The 22,979-nt window shown below is 41.6% G+C and overlaps 1 protein-coding gene across 1 annotated transcript; it reads right to left on the reverse strand.

Moving 5' to 3' along the window:
- Nucleotides 1-1,327: 1,327 nt before the first annotated feature.
- tmem222b (transmembrane protein 222b) lies at nt 1,328-22,521 on the reverse strand. The gene is made up of 7 exons (XM_080442803.1): nt 22,361-22,521; nt 12,553-12,637; nt 11,955-11,986; nt 11,259-11,355; nt 7,540-7,670; nt 3,733-3,858; nt 1,328-2,976 (listed from the first exon to the last, which is right to left on the reverse strand). The coding sequence occupies exons 1-6, from the start codon at nt 22,477-22,479 to the stop codon at nt 3,771-3,773; spliced, it is 552 nt and encodes a 183-aa protein (XP_080298929.1). The 5' UTR covers nt 22,480-22,521; the 3' UTR covers nt 1,328-2,976; nt 3,733-3,770.
- Nucleotides 22,522-22,979: the final 458 nt, after the last annotated feature.

Below are 22,979 nucleotides of genomic sequence, written 5' to 3' on the forward strand. Positions count from 1 at the left end.
GTATTTATTTTTGTTTTATTGCATCCTAATGTTGTTTTATAATTGTGTTTTCTTTACTTGATGCTTTGTGTAAAGCACATTGAATTGCCTTGCTGTTAAATTGTGCAATACAACTAAAATTGCCATGCCATACCTTAGACTGATGCTAGGTTCTTGGTTTACCTGGGATCGTACTTTACTGAGGCACTACACCACACGGTCTCCCTGCATTTGATGTAGCCTATACGGAGTGGTGTAAAGTAACTAAGTACATTTACTCAAGTACTGTACTTAAATACAAATCTGAGGTATTTTTTACTTTACTGGAGTATTTCCAATTTTCAGTACTTTTACTTCTACTCCACTACATCTCAGAGGCAAATATTATACTTTTACTCCACAACAATTATTTTAAAACTTTAGTTATACTTTGTAGATCTTGATTATTATTACAAAACACACTAACCACTTCAGCCGTACATATATTTCCACCATTTCAATATAGCAGATCTACTTGTAGATCGGCTATTTTCAAAAGATTGTTTATACATTTTGAACTTGAAATGGGCCATTCTGCACAATGAGTAATTTTAATTTTGGTACTTGGAGTACATTTTGATACAAATACTTTTACTCAAGTAAATTTAGAATTCCAGACTTTTACTTGTAAGGGCGTGCTCTCACCAAGTTGGCTGGCCGCTGTTAAACGCAGGTTGTGCGCGGCCAGTTTTTTGCAGCCAGTGGATTAAAAAAAACGCTGTGACGCACCTGTCACTCACATTCAAGACCGTCCCCGTGTCCGCACCGCCTGCTGCCTTGAGCACCATGGTGCTTCCTGAGTCTTGGGACGGTCCGCCTTCCACTCACCCGATTGGACAGAGGGAGAAAATCAGCTCCTGCCTCCAGCAGTTTTCTGCTTCCAATGGACAAGTCGTGTAGAGCAGATAAACGCAAGGTCTGCGTGACAAGCGGAAAAATCCGCTCTTGCGTGAATCCACACATTTACATTGACAATGCATTGGCAGATTCTGCCCCAGAGGTAAAATAAAAGTGCGGTGAGAGCGCGCCCTAACAGAGTATTTCTACATTGCAGTATGGATACTTTTACTTAAGTAAAACAAAATATAAATTTTACCACCACTGCCTACGCGTTTTCCTTGCTTATTGTTCGCTCTGGATAAGAGCGTGTACTAAATGCCTAAATTGTAAATTGCAATGATATGAGGAAAACAATATGTGAGCCAATTATTCAAAATCAAAGCAGGGCCTTCTGGTTGAATAAAACACTCCCCCAGTCTGTGTTTGATATTCCAAGTGAAGAGGTAAAAAAAAAAGAAGGTATTATCCATTGAAATCAGAGAGTTGCTTTATTAACATAATAAGTTATATGTGTATATCTTTCATTTCATTATTTATGAGTCGCATGTCCCGTTGTATGAAAAGTGCGGTATTAATAAAAAAATCTATTATCATATACAGTATAATGTTCTACGTTCTTCTTCCCTGGAAAAACAAGAGTACAAAAGGAGAATTACAAACCGACTGTATAGGCACATTACCCAGTCATTAACAATCAGTACACCATGGTCCCTGCAAACAAATCATTAATAATGAGATATATGAAATTATTATTAAGCTGATAACAAACCCATGGAAGCACTAAGCAGTATTGTAACGCCACACATCTCCACATGCACTCAATGCCCGCGCAGTGAATCTAATATCCATGATATAGACAGGTCGCTCCCAACCTTTTCTGGACCGCGGCCCACCCGTCTGACAAATGGGTGGGCCGCGTGCGGTGATTGTGTTCCGGCTTGGAATCCATGGAACTAGCATAGCATATTTTAACCCATTAACTCTCTTACTGCCAGATTATTTTCATAATGTACTCACCCAGTGCCAAGCGATTTTCGTGTTTATAGTGGTTTTCAAGTGGTCATAAAAAGTTTAGATCCATATTGATCGATCGATTCACTGTGTGTACAGCCACAGATCGCCTCTGACTGCTGGTTTGTGGAAAAACATTCCATACGGAGCTTGTGTCCCCTTCGCTACAGGCCGGCGAAAAAAAAAAAAAAAAAAAGAATAGCGGAGTTATAGGGAAAAGAAAAAAAACTACAAACATGGAGTCGACGGGAACGCAAATGTTAGTAATCCATTATTTCCGTATCCGTTTGTGCTACAGTTTTACTGCTCCCTTCGGATTCAAGATCAGACCGTGGCCGTTTATAAAACAACATTAAGTAAAAACTCGGGATTTCTCGTTCTGGCACTGAGGGCATTCAGAAAAAACTGAATATGATGTCAGATGGGTGGGGCGCGTGTGGTGATTGTAAGGTAGGGTAAGTGATATGTTTTGGCATCCTGACCTTAAAATGCCTTTTCTGTTTATTAAAGAGCATGAGAGACATGGAGACTCGTGTTACTGAACAAACGCTCAGTTCTATCAGAATATAGAGCTATGTAACACTTATTTTAACCAAAGACAATCACTTTCCCTACCTTTAAGTTCATATTTATCGGTATCACAAATGATAAAATCAGCGTATTGCCAAATATTTTGGCGGGCCCACTTGGAATATCCGCACGGCCCACAAGGTTGGGAACCCCTGATATGGACGATGCAGGTCTTTAGATTCCCCATAGAGTCATATAGAGTTCAATGTAAAATGCTGTAAGAAAAAAATCAAATCAAAATACAAACTGTTGGAGTCCATTAATAACAGTTCAGTAGCTGTATCAAATCAAGCAGGAAATGCAATAAACTCCTATACAAGGCATACAGTGATTTGGCTGGATATCGGGGTGTGTGTGTGTGTGTGTGTGTGTGTGTGTGTGTGTGTGTGTGTGTGTGTGTGTGTGTGTGTGTGTGTGTGTGTGTGTGTGTGTAGGGGGGGTCCTCGTCTTTCGCAGAGCGGTGAATCCCACGCTGCTTAGAACATCTTCATGTCAAGGACCCCCGATCTGATATGTATTTGCCCGCAGAGCCCCAATCTGAAAAGCAGAAGATGCATGTTGTTAACCCATTAAGACCTGAGGCCGATTCTACAAAATGTCTTCTAAATCTTAGTTAAAAGTTAAAGTTAAAAAAAAAAAAACGATGTGATGTAATGTAATTGTATTTCACCGTTTGTCTGTTTTCTGATGTTATTGTTTTTCTGTTTTTCTGTTTTGTGTGAGGACTGCGGATGAAAATTAGCATCTTTGCTAAATCCGGTGTATTTACTCATGTGACGTTCATTAATATGCTCTGTCCTGTCTAAATAAACAAATAAAGTAAAGTATGTTGCTATATCAGTGGTTCTCAAACTCTGTCATGTCAAGGACCCCCAAAATGATATGTATTTGGCCGCGGACCCCCATCTCAAAATATGTTGTTCCAGGGACCCCCCAGAAGCAAAGATTTGAGTTACAAATGTTCGCTTAAAGTATAATATATTCACAGATTTTCACAATTATTCTATATAAGGTCTCTTTTTTCCCCTGGATTATTTATCTGCTAAAATAGCAGATCTACAAGCTCACAACGCGTCGCATTGGTGGCACGCTGTGAGCATGCAAATCGGCTACTTTCGAATAGCCAAAAGTATAAAATAGGGTTAAAAGTGGCGAAAGTGATTGTGATAATATTAACTAGTTTTAGCTGGGGACCCCCCTGGAATCTCCTCCTCCTCAAGGACCCCTGGGGGTCCCCGGAAACCCCACTTTGAGAACCACTGTTTTTTAGAAGGTCAAGCCGTTGTGTCTGACCTGCAGTTCCCCGTCGTCACAGGGCGGTGGCGCTGTTGTCACCGGAGGTTGAATGCCAGGGCCACTGTCAGGATGATGGACATCAACATGAGGAAAGGCAGCCAGGTCTTCAGGAACCCTGCACAGCTGTATGTCAACGAGATGAGAGGAAATTATGAACACAAGACGAGACTAGAAAAAGTGCTCCTCGGAGCACAGGTCTCCGCCAGGTCAGGTAGGTCAGTGTGGGCCAGCAGTGTTCGGAATTCGCCAATCAGATGGAATATGAAAAATCTAACGGATCCGTCTTGATCACTTGCCTGTGGAGATAATATGTACCGATTTGCGTGATGTGGACACAATTTGTAGGAGTAATATAAAAAATAAATGTTTTGCAAAAATCTGCCTCCTGGTGGCACTAAAATAGGGCTATTTTAAAAGGGTGGCATTTGTTCCTCAGCGTAGTGCGAATGTGTGTGCAAAGTTTCACCGCAATCCGATGCTGCGTTCATGATTTGCGGCATTTTGTTCAAAACGGGCCACTCCTGTAAACTTTAGATGTCAATCTTAGCCAATCAGGATGGAATATGAAAAATCAAACAGATGCGTCTTGATCACATGACTATTAGATCATGTGTACCAATTTGTGTGAAATTTGGATAAAATCTGAAGGAGTACTATAAACAAATATGTTTTACATATGTCGGCCTCCTGGTGGCGCTATAAAAGGCAGATGTGAAAAATGTAGGGCCCAAAGGTTTTTCCTTGGCCTCTAGGGCAGCGTTTCCCAAACGCCGTGCCGCGGACCTTTAGTGTTCCGTTGGACATTGCTAGGTGTGCTGTGTAAAATTTTGAATGAAAAAGAAAGAAATCAACCCCCCCCCCCCCAAGAACAATAGATACGTCGTGGGCTGCTGCTGCCTTGAGCCATTGGCTCATCGTCCGTCGCGGACACACATCCAGTGAATCGACTCTCGCCCATATAAATGCAAATGTATGGCTTTGTCTTCATGGGGCCATCACCTGTACTCGCCTGGCAGGTACTCAGGGTTGAAAGTGGGTCGGAACGGGCCGCTACGGCGGACCTGAACACCGTACCGGTGAAGATGGGCTGTCAAAAGCCCATATTATATAACCTGCCTGTATTATCTGTATTTTCATGTTGATTTTTTAACTGTTTGGTTGCTACTATATATGTCTATGAAATTAATTCAAGGACCCCAACGGAAACAAGTCCGCAAGGACTTTTTTGGCCGGACCTTTTAGACAAAAGCATTATAAATGTAACTGTGTTGTTTTACATTCTTTTGCCCAATAAAATGTTCAATCAATCAATGCCATGAATGTCCAACAATAAAACACATGTACTAACGTTATATCAACATAAGTGTTAGATTTCTTATTAAGTGCTTCTAAATCGCTCCAGTGTGTTTGTGTGAACGTAATCCGTGTAGTGTTTAATTACTCCATGGAGAGGATCTGTTCACTCGCAAGCTGTTTGGGCAAAATCTTAAGGAGTACTGTAAAAAAAAAATCTGCCTCCTAGTGGCGCTATAACAGGCCCATATGAAAGATTTGGGGCAGAGGTTCTGCTCTGGCATCCAGGGAGAAATCCAGTTTCGCTGCGATGGCACCTAAAGAAAAATACATAGTTTGTTTTTTCCCATGTTACACTTTCTCTCATGTACTGTTTTTTTTAATAATAATCCAAAACTGTAAAGTAACTAAAGCTGCCAAATAGTAAAAAAGTAAAAAAATTAAATAAAATGGAAATACACAAGTAAAGGAAAAGTACCTCAAAATTGCACTTAAGTACAGTAATTGGGCAAATGTGCTTAATTTACTTTCCACCCCCGTCTGTGGCTAACAGAAAGGTTGGGCGCCCCGTGCTTGTAGAGTAGGCTACTAATCAAACTGTCGTGCTTCCACACCCCCCTCCCCCACCCCCCCGCCCAAAATCATCCTGCTTCACAGCATCACCGGCTATCCCGTGCTCACTGTCTGGTAACCATGGCGACCACCAGCCCAGCAAAGTCACGATTATCTCTCTCTCTCTCTCTGTGTGTGTGTTCCATCTCTAAAAAGGCTGTGTTGCCTCCTCATCCCGACCGGGCTCTCTGAGAGGGTACAAAATGGAACCGAACGGACCCTCCCGAGGGTCCGTTCGGTTCCATTTTGTACCCTCTCAGAGCTACAGACCCGTTAAAGGGACCCCACGTTGGTCCCCGGACTCGTCGTTGAGAAACAGCGTTATAAAACACAAGCTTCAGAATGGTGTCATAAATAGATTCTCTGTGAACAGTGTCCCCCAACCGAGCACACCGTGTCCCACCCATGCCATAGTCCCAGGGGCTGGCGCAGGAACGCACGCACACACACACGCACATGCACACACGCACATGCACACGCACATGCACTCACTACTTAGTCATTACCATTCAGTGCTGCGTGGATCACACACAGACACACACACACACACACACACACACAGGTGCAGTGCAGGGTACAGATCCACTTACATGCACACAGCCGTGAAGCCGTCACAGTGGGACATTCTTCGGGTGAACAGAATAGTAAGAGCGCTTTCAGCATCGTGCCAAAAGTAAAGAGTGAACCGCAAAACAGTAAACAACATCGTGTGAGCGCTTCGGGCGCCACGGGGCAAAAAGCCTGAGGTGACTCAAAGCTCAAGGCTTTAGACTCGGCGAGAGTTTTTTTTTCTTTCCCCGAGGCTGTCAAAGAGCCCTGAACCAATTCAAAAACACAACTAGAAAAGCGCGCTCCTCGGAGCACAGATCTTCGCCAGGCTGGGTTATTGTGGGGGTGAGAACGCGAGGAAGCTGCAGGGGGGAATAGTGTTTCTCAAACATCACCAATCCTATATAGGATTTAACTCTCTACAACCACCTGAAACATCAACCCTAACACTCAGGGGCCTTAAAGCGATATTTCACTTTAAAAAAAACTTTGGGTCATTTTATCATCTACTCAGGCTTTTGTCAGCCCCCCAGACCGTTTTTAAGTTGCTTTATTCAGTATTTAGATATTTGATATTCATTTTGTCAGACACGCCCCCTTCCTATACAAACCCATTATAACTTCAAACTCCATTTTTAACATGTTAGATTCATCAAAAACACCTGTCCTTGCTTCTGGTGACTCACCCTGCCCTCCTAATACGCGAGGGGGCCGTGTTTTTTCGATTACTTTTCTCTTATTGTTTATTTTATTTTTTTATTGTATAGATTTTTTTTCATTTTCCAAAAAATATATAAAAAATAAATGAAAAAAGTAATCGAAAAAACACGCCCCCCTCGCGTATTAGGAGGGCAGGGTGAGTCACCAGAACCAAGGACGGGTGTTTTTGATGAATTTGTTAAAAATGGAGTTTGAAGTTATAATGGGTTTGTATAGGAAGGGGGCGTGTCTGATAAAATGAATATCAAATATCTAAATACTGAATAAAGCAACTTAAAAACGGTCAGGGGGGCTCTCAAAAGCCTGAGTAGACGATAAAATGACCCAAAGTTTTTTTGAAAGTGACCCTAACACTCAGGGGCCCTAACACTCAGGGGCCATAACACTCAGGGGCCCTAACACTCTGGGGCCCTACCACTCAGGGGCCCTACCACTCAGGGAACCTAACACTCAGGGGCCTTAACACTCAGTCCTTAACACTCAGGGGCCCTAGCACTCAGGGAACCTAACACTTAGGGGCCTAAATACTCAGGCCCTAACACTCAGGGGCCTTAATATTCAGGGGCCTTAACACTCGGGGGCCCTAAGGTCAACTTATTATTAGAGCTGTCTCACGTCGTATAGTCTTACCTGACATGTTTGCCGTGGATAAGGGCCAGCACAGCCAGTTTGATCATGTTCCATGACGTGCTGTCCTCATAACGCATCAGATTCAACGCCATCGCCACGTGAGAGTGACAGTTGTCACAGCACAGGTTGTGCTGAGGAGAAAACAAAACAATTATACAGGATAATCCAAAAAATATATATATTGTAGAAAACTTGAAAAGTTATACTTTCGTACAGTCTAGATTCATGGCATGTGAGGTGAAATATTTCAAACATATGTTTGTTTTAATCTTGATGATTACGGCATACAGCACATGAAAAAAAACATATATAATCTCAAAATATGATATTGCACAAGACCAATCAAAAAAAATATTTATAATACAGAAATCAAGAAATGTCGACCACCAAAAGTATGTTAATTTATGCACTCAATACTCTGGGCTACTTTTGAACAATGTACTTCATCAATGCAGCGCAGCATGGAGGCGATCAGCCTCTGGTGATGTTGAGGTCTTATGGAAGCCCAGGGTTTCTTTTATAGTAGTCTTACGAGCCAGACTGTGCCTCCCACAATTTTCAAATGTGTCCGTCATACAGTTTCCAGTAGGAAAATTAGCAACCGTTAAAGCGAATGTGACGCCTCCTTCTCTGTGTAGTGGATTCCCACAACCCGTGTAGAACGGATAAACCGGTACTCCACCCACTAGGCAATTTTAATATAAATATAAATCAATATCATCTAAGCATTATTATGCTATTATTGTTGCTTAGCAGAAATTGATTTTTTTCCTATAAAGATATGTATTAAAGATATTTCATTTCATTTTCATGAACGGAAATGACAAACAGATGACAGCTTCCTGTCTCGGATTTAGGGAGGTGTAGTTCCAGACTCTATATAGCAGGGGTTCTGAACCTTTTATACCATGACTCCATAGTATGAGGGACATGCCGCCCCCGCCCCCCCCCCCCCCCGATCACCCCACCCGCAATCGAAAACTCTGCGAGGGTAATGGACCCGTGCTCCATGTATTTGTACCCGCCCCTAAGCATTTAGCCTAAATATATTTCGAGGAGTTTAACATATTGCTAATCCGGAGTTTTTGAAAAACTTCAAAAACAAGATTCGATTTTAATCTTTGGCCACCGACCGTGGTAACTGGCGTGGTTGTCTGTCTGTGAGAATTATCTCCCCGCTCCGAGCGAGCCACTCGGTAATGTTACATCGCAATCTAAATTTAAATCCGCGAGTGCGAGGGTACAGATGGAACGAAAAGGACCCGTGGCCCATGTATTTGTACCACCCACTCCTATTGAATATAGGTCCTAAGTAAATCGTTTATGCACAGCTAAAATCAGTTCGTGTGCCTCAGCCTCTGCAAGGGCTTGTGTGAATGTGTGTGTTGTCTTGTGCTGCTGCTTGTTCTGGGTCGGTGTGTGTGTGTGTGTGTGTGTGTGTGTGTGTGTGTGTGTGTGTGTGTGTATGTGTGTGTGTGTATGTGTGAGAGTGTGTGTGTGTGTGTGTGTGTGTGTGTGTGTGTGTGTGTGTGTGTGTGTGTGTGTGTGTGTGTGTGTGTGTGTGTGTGTGTGTGTGTGTGTGTGTGTGTGTGTGTGTAGTGGCCGTCCTCTTCAAGTTGGTTGGTCTTACAAGTGAAAGTCCGGAATAAAAAATGTACATGAGTAAAAGTACAAAAGTATTGGCATAAAAATATACTTAAAGTACCAAAAGTAAAAGTACTAAAATGTTTGAAAATAGCAGATCTACAAGCACACAACATTTGTAGATTGGCTATTTTCAAATAGATCATATGTATAAAATAGGGCTTAAGTGGTTGATGTATCTTATATAATATAATAACTTATACCTGAAAAGTAGCAAGTAACTAAAGTTTTCAAATAATTGTAGTGGTGAAAAAGTGCAATATTTGTCTCTGAGATGTAGTGGAGTAGAAGTAAAAGTACCGAAATTTGGAAATATTCCAGTAAAGTAAAAATACCTCAAAAGTTTACTTAAGTACAGTAATTGAGTAAATGTACTTAGTTACTTTACACCACTGGGTTGCGACCACCTGACTTTTTTGTCTTGATAAGAACAAATATTTCTTCTTTTTTTGGTTGCCAAGGCACGACCCCAACGGCATCTTCCCGCGACCCCACTTTGGGTCGCGACCCATATGTTTGAGAACCGCTGCTAAATATACTTAAAGTACCAAAAGTAAAAGTACTAAAATGTTTGAAAATAGCAGATCTACAAGCACACAACATTTGTAGAAATAGATTATATGTATAAAATAGGGCTTAAGTGGTTGATGTATCTTGTATAATATAATAATTTATACCTGCAAAGTAACTAGTAACTAAAGTTTTCAAATAATTGTAGTGGTGAAAAAGTGCAATATTTGTCTCTGAGATGTAGTGGAGTAGAAGTAAAAGTACAGAAAATTGGAAATACTCCAGTAAAGTAAAAAATACCTCCAAAGTTTACTTAGGTACAGTAATTGAGTAAATGTACTTAGTTACTTTACACCACTGGGTTGCGACCACCTGACTTTTTTTCTTTCTTGATAAAAACAAATATTTCTTCTTTTTTTGGTTGCCAAGGCGCGACCCCAACGGCACCTTCCCGCAACCCCACTTTGGGTCGCGACCCATATGTTTGAGAACCGCTGCTATATAGCATTCGGAGACTGTGGAATAGTTGTCTGGCTACGCAAGACTACTTTGATAGCAGCAGGTCTGGTGTCTCTCATCTTCCTCTTGACAATGCAACATAGGTTCTCTATGGGACTCGGGTCAGAAGAGTTGGCTGGCCAATCAAGCACAGTAATGCCATGATTATACTAATAATTCTAGCATTGTGGGGAGGTGCCAAGTCCTGCTGCAAAAGAAAATCAGCATCTCCATAAAGCTCGTCAGCAGACGGAAGGATTAAAATCTCTTGGTGAGCTGCATTGACTCTGGACCTGATAAAACACAGTGACACCCAGTGGTGGAAAGTAACTAAGTACATTTAATTAAGTACTGTACTTAAGTACAATTTTGAGGTATTTGTACTTTACTTAAGCATTTCCAATACTTTTACTTCTACTCCACTACATCTTGGATCCAAATATTGTACTTTTACTCCACTACATTTATTTGAACACTTTAGTTACTAGTTACTTACAATACATACATTTCGGCCATTTGAAAATAGCTATTTTTTTCAGCTATTTTCAAAGGATTTTTGTACATTTGAAAACTTGAAATGGGACATTCTGCGTAATGAGTACTTTCTACTTTTGGTACTTTAAGCATATTTTGATACCAACACCTTTGTACTTTTACTCAAGTAAATTTTGAATTCCAAACTTTAACTTGTAACAGAGTATTTCAGCATTGCAGTATTGATACTTTTACTCAAGTAAGGCATTTGAGTACTTTTTTCATCACTGGTGACACCAGCAGATGACATGACATCAACGACTGTGGAAACTTCTTTCTCACTAGACTTGAATCCTCTCGGATTCTGCGCCTCTCCACTCTTCCTCCAGACTCTAGGGACTTTGATTTCCAAATGAAATGCTAAATATACTTGTGATCTGAAAAGGGGCAGTAATCTGTGTAAAAGGTCAACTGTGGAGAAGCAAGAAGTTTCTACCCCGAGAGCAACGATATACAAATGAATGTTTGTGTGTGCTCTGTAAAACAAAAGTAGATGAATTGCAATTGACGTTGTTATTTAAAAGCAGGCGTACCATCCTGTTCTTGTACTCCTCGGATGCGTCGTGGACGGCAGTGTCCCAGGCGTTGGAGCCGTTAGCGTACACCTTGCTAACGTCAAGCATCCAGTACCTAGACATATAAACATAGGGTGACCATGCGTCCTCTTGTCCTCTTTTACCCTGGCATGACCAGTTTTTTTTTTATAAATTCCTTCAAATTCCTTCAAATGTCCGGGTTTAAACCATACGTATTTACAATAAACGTTCAATGGTTCACACTCTTGAGAGGCGTATTTCCACCCCGAACCCCGGAACATGTATTATTGATAATACTCTGCCCTGCGCTCCCTTGCTCAGATCAAAGCAAAAGGCTCTCAGTCGCTGCACTGAGCCAAATGAACGCAGGGCAAACGCAAGTGCCGTTTCACCGATGAAATGCAGAACGCGTACCAGTGTTTTCATCTTGTTTGTGACCGATAAGAAGCAGAGTGTATTGTCTGCAAAGCTGGCACTTTATATTACGTTTTTTTTTTCTCAAATCTTTTTTTTCTCACAATTGTTCCGAAATAGCAGATCTACAAGCTTGTACATCTGCTATTTTTGAATAGCCAAAGTATAAACGATGGTTATAGTATATAGGTCTTAAGTGGTTAACTGAAGAGACACTAGCTTGTGGTGATTATTTATAGAAATTATTCATTCCCATCCAATGTTTTTTAATGAACTTACTTTGTTGGTCTGCCAAATGCCATGTTGTCTTCCTGTGGAAAACACATTCAGTAACAGTGTTGATTATGTAATTAAATTAATTCATCATCGATTGCATTTCATACCAACTATAATCCAAACATAGCATTATTTTCACAACAAAGACTAAACAGCTAAATATACCTGTATCCTGTATGTAAAATACCTTTCCGTTTTCTGTTGTTGCGGGGAAAGCTTTAGCTGAATAATAGTCGGCATTGTGAGCTTGTAGATCGGCTATTTTCTGTGAAAGCTTTCCCCACAATACAGTGTGTTTATTGGTTAAACCTGGCATTACTATTTTGGGCATGTCATGTCAAAAAATGTACAAAACATTCACAAGACGTGCCCCATGCGTCGCGTCACGTCGCCACACACACACACACACACACACACACACACACACACACACATTAAATTGGCCGATTTTCCAAAATGACTGGTTGCCGAATGATCCACACCGGAAACATGATTCTTTGTAACCACGCGCACACACACACAAAGTACACAAGAGGTTGAGAGAACTAGATAAAGACATTATTACAGTATAAACCCAGATGACCTGGTCATGATTACTCACTGAGACAAAGTAAGGTCCGGCAAAGTCACGGATCACACCGGCGGACGTGCAGATTCCCATGTGTCCGATGAACGGAAACAGCCATCTGAGAGGAGACCACATGTTAACAACATGGTAATAACATGATACATGTGTCCGATGAACAGAAACCGTCTGAGAGGATACCACATGTTAACAACATACCATGATACAACAATATCAGTGTTGATAGTGACAGCAAATTTTGATTTAGTTTTAGACAGTCTTTTGAATAAAACTCCATTTAGTTTTAGTCATTTGAAATGTTTTGGTTTTAGTCTATATATCATAAGATTTTAGTCAACGCCATCACGGTGCTCCGTGATGGCATGGTAAGGCCTGATTTATACTTAGCTGTGAGCCAAAAATAGCAGATCTACCAGTTGCTTGTAGATCTGCTATTTTTGGAGCACCACACCCAAGCGCAACCAAGCATAAACATGACTAGTCTTAGTTCTACTGGATCTCCTCTCCACTAGTCCCTCCCTAACATTTAGTCTAGGTTTTATTTGTTGAAAAAATTGTCAATATATTTAGTCATCATAGCTTAGTTTTTGTTTAGTTTTTGTCAGTGAAAAAAAGGTAGTCGATGAACATTTTTCGTCATTGCTTTACTTAGTCGACACAATTAGCACTGTATTAATCACTGCTATAGAGAGTTTGTTCAGTAACAGGAGTCTCCCTGTCTCTCCAGCTCTTTAATAAACAGAACATGCATTTTCAGGTCGGGATATCAATTTCATCCAATCAGGAGAGAGGAGTCATGGACGTGATGAAACAAACAAACACGGATGAGCAGACAAAATTGGAACTGGAACACTATCAAATTGAAAATGATATACGAGTTCTCTCTCCTGCTCGGATGAAATTGGCATCCCGACCTGACCCTGACCTTTACAATGTGCAACACACACACACACACACACACACACACACACACACACACACACACACACACACACACACACACACACACACACACACACACACACACACACACACACACACACACACACACACACACACACACACACACACACACACAGCTCATCAGAGTAGTTATTCCATTCAAACCGGGAAATTATCTGTCACTTAGATTTCTTTGGGCTAGATTTACAAGCTCATAGCGCAGCACCGAGTGCCGTGCTATGAGCTTGTAGATCTGCTATTTTTGGGAAGAATCGCAGAAAATCGTGGGTCTGAATATATATATATATATATATATATATATATATATCTTAAAGCAAACATTTGTAACTCAAATCTTTGCTTCTGGGGACTCTGCAAATGTCTTCAAAATCTTGACAGTTTAAAAACAAAACATATGTTGCTACAATATCAGTGGTTCTCAAACATGATATGTATTTGGCCGTGGACCCCCCATCTCAAAATGTTTTGTTCCAGTGTCCCCCAAGGAGTTGTAACAAGAGTTAAAAATTTTCGCTTTAAAACATTAATATATTCAAACTAAGATTTGCACAAATCTTCACGATTTTTCAAAAATAGCCCAAAGAAATCTTAAAATGACACGCAGATGCGTTCCCTGGTCTTAAAGGGTTAAAGGTTCAGCAATCTGCGAACCCAGTGACAAAAAAAAGAAAATAAAAGTGTCTTGCTCGAGGACAACACTAGCCCAGGGAGACCCGGGGATCACAACTGGAACCTTCCGTTTCCCAAGCCGCCGCTCTAACTCCTGACACTGCCGCCTCTGAACAAACACTCTACGCCAGTGGTTATCAAACATTTTCATGTCAAGGACCCCCACATTAATATGTATTTGGCCACGGACCCCCGTCTGAAAAGATTTTGTGCCAGGGACCCGATCTACAAAGTCAAAGCATGTCGCATTGCAGCACGTTATGATCTTGTATATTGGCTATTTTCAAATAGTAAACAGTAAGCCCACACACTTCCAAATGTCCTTTTAGTAGGGGGTACTAAGTGAAAAATCGTTACGCGGCGGATAAAAGCATGAAATTTGATACAGATGTCCCTTGGGTCATCCTAAAACATCCTAGAAGGGGTGCCCAAAAAAATCTTAAACAGGAAGTGAGTTATGGACAAAATCCAAAATGGCCACCTAAACTGTTGACCGTTGACTCAAAAGACACCAAAATAATCTCCAAAAAGCATAAAATGTGGCACACATGTCCCTTGGGTCATCCTAAGACATCCTAGAAGGGGTGCCCAAAAAAATCGGAAACAGGAAGTGAGTTATTGACCAAATTGAAAATGGCCGCCTAGTGTTGTCGATTGACTCAAAAGACAACTAAATAATCTCCAAAAAGTATAAAATGTGTCGCACATGTCCCTTGGGTCATCCTAAGACATCCTAGAAGGGGTGCCCAAAAAAGTCTTCAACAGGAAGTGAGTTATTGACTAAATTGAAAATGGCCGCCTACAGTGCTGGCGATTGACTCAAAAAGCCTATAGAATCTCCAAAAAGCATACAATTTGGCACATATGTCCCTTGGGTCATCCTAACACATCCTAGAAGGGGTGCCCAAAATAATCTGAAACAGGAAGTGAGTTATTGACTAAATTGAAAATGGCCGCCTACAGTGTTGAAAGATGATGCAAGATACCTAAAGAATCTCATAAAAGCATGAAATGTGGTACAAATGTCCCTTGGGTGGTCTGAACGCATCCTACAAGGGGTGCCCAAAAAGGTTTTAAACAGGAAGTGACCGCCTAAAGCAGTTGACACAAAAGAAAACATAAAGGGACGTCATAAAAGTGTATAATTTGGTACGTACATTGAGTGCTTCTTAACACATTGGGTGCCAGCATTTTTTCATAACAACTTACGTTGGGTGCCAGCATTCTCCCCATTGACTGCGCTTTGCTGTTTAAAGCTCTAGACTCCACGAGGAGCAAATCCATGTTAAAAAAAACATCCATTCATGTTGCGCGATGACCCTGGCTACAACCTGGAACGATAACATTTCACTCGCGAGTTACAATGGGGGGGGATCGCGCATCGCGCATGACCGGTTTTCCCCACCGGAAACAGATTCGGAGATATAGGTGTTTTAAAGAAGGAAATAGACAGGAAGTGGATGGCAGCCATGTTTTTGTTTTTCCGGTGATCTATCTGGCCTATCCTTCTCAAGATCACAATGGGTACTCCCAGAGCTGCTCTAGCCCCGCCCGTGTGGAGAAAAACGAAAAAAACAAAAAGACATATTTCACGGTCTGGACCGTGTTCGGCACCGGACCGCTACTCTGCGCAAACACGGTTCAGACCGTGTTTGGCACCCGATGTGTTAATATATCCTAGAAGAGGTTATTTATTTGCTTGTTTATTAAACTTTTTAGGAAGGGACCATGTTGAAGAAATTCTAAATGGCTGTTTAAACAGTTGACCATGGCAGTCTGCATATTATGCAGACTCAATACGACAGGTTATGCAGTGCATAACCTGCCGTATTTTGTAGTCTACCTTCTGTTTTCATTTCTACATCACTTATTCATTTTACTTTCTGCATTATTTTTTTATTGTACTCTTTGAATCTTCTTTATTTATCTAACTCTCTGCATATTCTTATTTATTTTACTCTGCATCTTATCTTACTCTGCATATTCTTATTTTACTCTCTGCATCTTATTTATTTTGCACTCTACATCTTCTTGCTTGTTTTACACTATCTTCTCATGTATTTTCTTCATGATCATTACTGTTTTTTTGTGATTAGTGTTTAGTAACTAGTACATGTATTCATGTGTGCCATTTCGCAATTACCAGCACATTGGCATAATGCTCTGCAAGGTAACCCAGCATCCCGGCATCTACACTTTCTCGAACAGAAGGGCTCAGCTTTGCAGCCACACTAGTTCTCTACAAACTTAAGCAGCCTCTGGCAAGAGTGTCCATAAAGGTGTCCACGAATCAGCGACTTTAATCCATCCATATTTGTCAGGAGATGGTAGAGATTGCATAGCTTTCAGGCTTCTGGACCAAATGCCAGATTGGCTGCTCGATTTGAATATTGTAGCAGTGCAGCCCGTGTGGGAGGAGTGTTTTCCATTGAGAGACTTTTTTTGGCACCCCTTAGGATGCATTCAGATCACCCAAGGGACATTTGTACCAAATTTCATGCTTTTATATGAGATTATTTTTTATGAGTGTCTTTTGCATCGTCTGTCAACACTGTACACGGCCATTTTCAATTTAGTCAATAACTCACTTCCTGTTTCAGATAATTTCAGGCACCCCTTCTAGGATATCTATAATGACCCAAGGGACATGTATGCCAAATTGTATGCTTTTATGAGATTCTTTAGTTGTCTTTTGAGTCAATCGACAACACTGTAGACGGTCATTTTAAATTTTGTCAATGACTCACTTCCTGTTTAAGATTTTTCTGGGCACCCCTTCTGGGATGTCTTGGTATGACCCAAGGGACATGTATGCCAAATTGTATGCTTTTATGAGATTATTTAGTTGTCTTTTGAGTCAATGGATAACACTGTAGGCGGCCATTTTCAATTTTGTCAATAACTCAGTTCCTGCTTAAGATTTTTTTGGGCACCCCTTCTAGGATGTCTTAGGATGACCCAAGGGACATGTGTGCCACATTTTATGCTTTTTGGAGATTATTTAGTTGTCTTTTGAGTCAATCGACAACACTAGGCGGCCATTTTCAATTTAGTCCATAACTCACTTCCTGTTTCAGATTCCTTTGGGCACCCCTTCTAGGATGTCTTAGGATGACCCAAGGGACATATATGCCAAATCTTATGCTTTTTGGAGATTCTTTTGGTGTCTTTTGAGTCAACGGTCAACAGTTTAGGTGGCCATTTTGAATTTTGTCCATAACTCACTTCCTGTTTGAGATTTTTTTGGGCACCCCTTCTAGGATGTTTTAGGATGACCCAAGGGACATCTGTATCAAATGTCATGCTTTTATCCGCCGCGTAACGATTTGGCCATTTTTTGTGCTTAGTACCCCCTACTATTTCACTACTGTGTCCTGTGCGAGTTCTCTCTCCTGATTAGATAAAATTGGTATCCGACCTAAAAATATATTCTGTATTTTCTGTTTATTAAAGAGCTGGAGAGGCAGGGAGACTCCTGTTACTGAACAAACACTCTATAGCAGTAATTACTATCATAATATTGTGCTTTTTGCTTTCACCAACAAACATCCCTTGCCCTACCTTGAGGGGGTTCCAGGGGGTCCCCAGCAAAATGTTTAAATATTGAAAATAACAGAAATAGCTGATCTACAAGCTTACAGAGTTGTAAGCTTGCAGATCAGTGTCAAAGTCACACGTCACAAAGTGACGCGATGTAAGCTTGTAGATCAGCTATTTCTGCTATTTTTACATGTATAAAATTATTAAATATGTCAATAATTTCTTTGTATATTTCAGTTATTTGTCATATCTGCCCCGTGCATTTTTTTATTACGAAGCCTAAAAGGCTTCATATGTTCCAATGTTCAATGCCAAACACAAACTTAAATCGTTAATCGCAATTATTTGCGTGACAATTAATCGTCACCTTAAATTTGTAATTGTGACAGCCCTAGGTACAGGGGCGGCCTTAGTGATCTGGGGGCCCGTTTCAAGAGCTAATATGTGGCCCCCTATGCACCCCCCCACCCCCAGAAAAAAAAAAAAAAAAAAAAAAAAAAATTACAACGCCCTAGAAAACTTGTGGATACACTGTCAGAGTTAAGGAGGGCACTTTCAAATGTCAAAGTTCGAGTACTATCCAGCCGCGTACGGTGGGTTCTAACGTGGACCGGGCAAGATTCTTAATGACTCCCCCCTTCCCCCCAACCACTGCGGCGCGGACATGTACGCGCGCGAAGCGTGCGCGATTTTTTTGCTTAATGAATTCATTAAATGACCATAAAACAACATTAACAACACTCTACCCATCCCTCAGTGTGTTCCATCCTCAAATGTTTTACTTAAGTAAAAGTATCAAGGGTTAGAAAACTTTTTTTTCACATTTGAAAACTTGTGAAATGGGACCTTCTGCATAATGAGTTGCCGTATACTTTTACTTTCGGTACTTTAAATACATTTTGATACCAATACTTTTCTACTTTTACTCAAGTACATTTTGAATACCTTACTTTTGCTTGTAACAGAGTATTTTTACATCGCAGAATTGATACTTTTGTTTAAGTAAAACATTTGAGTACTTTTTCCACCACTGGTATTCAGTGCATGCAGTGACTGTTAGTGCACAGGACGAGTCGAGGGACACAGCATAGCGACCCTTCATTTCAATAAGGGCAGACAGCAGAGCCAAAACCTGCAGAACATGTTTAGCACAGCCACAAAGATCACAACTTGTTTATTAGAGGCAATTAGCATGTCTGGCTGGGGCCGCTTGACAATGGGAACGGTGGGGTGGCGGAGGCTGCGGAGCTACTGCGCCGGTAGAGGAAAAAAAAGACGATTTATTTTTATATATGTCACAGGGTGAATGGAGAACCAGGTAGATTGAAGACAGAGCGCTCGTTTTTAGGCACGGGGCTTCGGGGCGAGGCGGGGCTTTTCGAGATAGGGTTTATTAGCGAGGCTCGCGAGGAGGAGGAGGAGAAGGAGAAGGAGGACGCGGCACTGCGAGGCGGGGGTTTATTACGTGAGGCGAGGAGGAGCTCCTCCTCGCGAAATAAACCGTCCTCCTCCTCCGAGGAGGAGAAGGAGAACGCGGAGAGGCGGGGCTTTGATGTGCCGACGCGGACCTGTCTTTTGTTGTTCCCCCCCACATAGCAACCAGGAAGCTACGCTAGGGGAACGCTGAACACGCGTGCACACGCACACGCTTGTCCACGACGGAGGCGCGCCGACAAGTGGAGCTTGAGGCCGAGGAAGCGCGCCCTCGCGCCTCCAGGCGCGAGTGCCCGCGCTGACCGGCCGATGCTCCACTTGTCGACTCAGCGCCGTTTGAGTTGTAAACCGATAGGGACAGAATAGTTCTTTTCATGGATCACTGTGTGTGTGTGTGTGTGTGTGTGTGTGTGTGTGTGTGTGTGTGTGTGTGTGTGTGTGTGTGTGTGTGTGTGTGTGTGTGTGTGTGTGTGTGTGTGTGTGTGTGTCAGGGAGAAAGTAAAACAAAAGCCAGAACACAATAAAAGTATCTTAACAGTCCTGCTTTCAATAAACCAAAAAAAGCATGAGCGCGTGTGTGTGCGCTTGTGTCATAGGCGCCGGAGGCGGGGTCACACGGTCCTCTGTGTCCCCCCACTTTTCAGCTATCGACTTCTTTTTTTTATATATAAAAAAAACTTTTGGGGAAAAAAAAAAAAAAACTGTCTTTTTTTTTCTCTACCGGCGCAGTAGCTCCGCAGCCTCCGCCCACCCCACCGTTCGCATTGTCAAGCGGCCCCAGCCAGACATGCTAATTGCCTCTAATAAACAAGTCTTGATCACTGTGGCTGTGCTAAACATGTTCTGCAGGTTTTGGGGAGGGTGTCATTATTGTCATTATTGAAATGAAGGGTCGCTATGCTGTGTCCCTCAACTCCCTCGTCCTGTGTGCACTAACAGTCACTCACTGCATGCACTGAATACCAGTGGTGGAAAAAGTACTCAAATGTTTTACTTAAACAAAAGTATCAATTCTGCGAAGTAAAAATACTCTGTTACAAGTAAAAGTAAGGTATTCAAAATGTACTTGAGTAAAAGTAGAAAAGTATTGGTATCAAAATGTATTTAAAGTACCAAAAGTAAAAGTAGGCTACTCATTATGCAGAAGGTCCCATTTCACAAGTTTTCAAATGTGAAAAAAAAGTTTTCTAACCCTTGATACTTTTACTTAAGTAAAACATTTGAGGATGGGACACACTGGGATGGGTAGAGTGTTGTTAACTGTTTTATGGTCATTTCATGAATTAATTAAGCAAAAAAAATTGCGCGCTCTTCGCGCGCTTACATGCCCGCAACGCAGTGGGTGGGGGGCGGGGGGAAGGGGGGAGTCATGACGTCGTCGCTGTCCCCCCACTATTTAACCCATTCCGGCGTGCCTGGCTTGTGTGTGTGTGTGTGTGTGTGTGTGTGTGACTGTGTGTGTGTGGTCGCAGCCATATATGTTTGTGCACAAGCCTGGCTTGTGGCTCCCTCTAGTGTTGCTTCTACAGAATTGCTGGGTGGGTGGTAAAAACGAACGCGCCTTCTTCAATCTACCTGGTTCTCCATTCACCCTGTAACATATATATAAAATAGGGGAGCATAGTTTTCCAGACCGGGCCATGGCCCCATTGGCCTCTATGACGGTACGCCTCTGGTACTATCACAATATAGAGCTTTAACCTTTTAACAAAAAAATAGCTTTTGAGTCAAAATGTAACACTTATTTTAACAAAAAACTCGGTTACACACTACCTTTAAAATAACATTGAATGTATTCATTAAACTAAAGTGAAGAGTTGTACAGCTTCCTCTAACCAGCTGACAGGAACACAACAGTGGATACATTACAATAGAGTAACAAGTGACACAGTCATTCTGCTAAAGCAGACCGGAAACTATTTCAACATCAAAAGAAGAAAGCGTCACATTGTTTCCACTTCAAAGAGCCAACAGAACAACGTCACACTTAGGTATATTGTTCCATTTTGTGTATGTTTTATCATTTATAACAGCGACATTAGCTCCAGCTAGTGCTACAGCAAGCTCCTAGCTCAGGGAGTTACCTCTAAAAAGCTCTGTTAGAGAGAGAGGGTGCTATTCCCATGGACTGAACATTCCACTACCGTGCGAGGTCTTCAACTTTAGTAAAAATAAAGGAAACGATGTCACTGCTCGTCAAAACAAAGACTGTTTTGTTTTGTTCAAAGTATATTCTCCACGGTGGGAAACGTCTCAGGACCCCACCTTCTCTGTATAATACACTTTTTAGGCAGAAAATAAAATATGTCCGCCAGATGGAAATTATTGTATTTCCTCCATTGCGCCCTCTACAGGTCCGGTCAATGGTAATTTATATTGACCAGACATGTAGAGGGCGCAGCTGAGCAAATACAATCATTTCCCATCTGGCGGACATATTTTATTTTCTGCACCAAAAAGTGTATTATACAGAGAAGGTGGGGTGCTGAGAGGCTTGCCACCATGGAGAATAGACTTTCAACAACACAAAACAGCCTTTTAATCAGTGAGTAGCGAAATAGTTTTCTTTATTTTTGACTACCGGTGGAGACCTCGTACGGTAGTGGAATTCACTGGACCAGAGCTTAAGCAACTCCCAAACTGTCACTGCACTCCCGTCCCCAGCAGTGGTGGAAAAAGTACTCAAATTCTCTACTTAAGTAAAAGTATCAATTCTCCAATATAGAAGTACTCTGTTATAAGTAAAAGTCCAGAATTCAAAATGTACTTGAGTAAAAGTACAAAAGTATTGGCATCAAACTTAAAGTACCAAAAGTAAAAGTAATACAATGTTTGAAAATAGCATATCTACAAACTCACAACGCGTCACGAGAGAACTTGTAGATCGGCTATTTTCAAATAGCCTAGGTATAAAACAGGGCTAAAGTGGTTTATGTATGTTTCATAATATCATAATCTATATCTGAAAAATAACTAGAGACTCTTTCAAATAATTGTAGTGGAGTAAAAGTACAATATTTGCCTCCGAGATGCAGTGGAGCAGAGGTAAAAGCATTGGAAATTGGAACTACTCAAGTAAAGTACAAATACCTCAAGATCGTACTTAAGTACGGTACTTGAGTAAATGTACTGAGTTACTTTCCAACCACTGGATCCCTATAGTAAGTCTCCCTTCCGCCTGTGTGTGCGCGTGTGTGTGTGTGTGCACGCCACTCACGACAGCACGGGGATCGGCGTCCAGACCACGCAGTACGGGTATCTGCAGTGCTGCGGGTCGATCCTCTCGCAGGCGATCTGGTAGTTCTTCATGCTCTCCGTGTCCACATCATCCGCCATCTGTCTGTGTGGACGACAGAGAGAGGGAGAGAGAGAGGGAACCACAAAAGGAAAAAAAACACAACATTGGCGCTCACTTCCGCGTTATGCTGAACATAGGGCCCGCGACCCGCACTAAGCTCGCGGGGCGAACGTTTTTGGGGTCTGCGAGTATATCACTTGTTGTTTGTTAGTTTGTTTGTTTGTTTTACTAATTATCACACATTTATATTTTTAAACATATGTATGTTGTGTTATTCTTTGATTTTGTAATTGTTTTCCTAACATTTCTTTCAAAAATAAATTCAAAAATCTTCCAAAAAACATACGTATATATATGTTTTCTTTTGTTTGTTTTTTGTTAATAGAATAGATAGTTTAAACCATGGGTCTTCAACAGGGGGTACGGTCCTCAGAGTTACTATAGGGGGCCGCATATTCTTTGTTGCGAACGCGGAAGGAGGCGCTGTGTGTGTCTCTGTCCGTGTGTGTGTCTGTGGTGCACTGCCTGTGTGCAGCTG

Source organism: Gymnoscopelus braueri (assembly GCF_963280865.1).
Source record: "Gymnoscopelus braueri genome assembly, chromosome: 11".
Lineage (NCBI taxonomy): Eukaryota > Metazoa > Chordata > Actinopteri > Myctophiformes > Myctophidae > Gymnoscopelus > Gymnoscopelus braueri.

What these genes read in the sequence shown, in the direction of transcription:
- tmem222b (XM_080442803.1), bottom strand. Translation starts at nt 22,479, where the DNA reads ATGGCGGATGATGTGGACACGGAGAGCATGAAGAACTACCAGATCGCC. An exon ending in CCGGACCTTACTTTGTCTCA is followed by an intron (nt 11,987 to 12,552) that starts GTGAGTAATCAT and finishes TGTTTTCCACAG; the next exon opens with GAAGACAACATGGCATTTGG. An exon ending in GCATTTGGCAGACCAACAAA is followed by an intron (nt 11,356 to 11,954) that starts GTAAGTTCATTA and finishes TTATATGTCTAG; the next exon opens with GTACTGGATGCTTGACGTTA.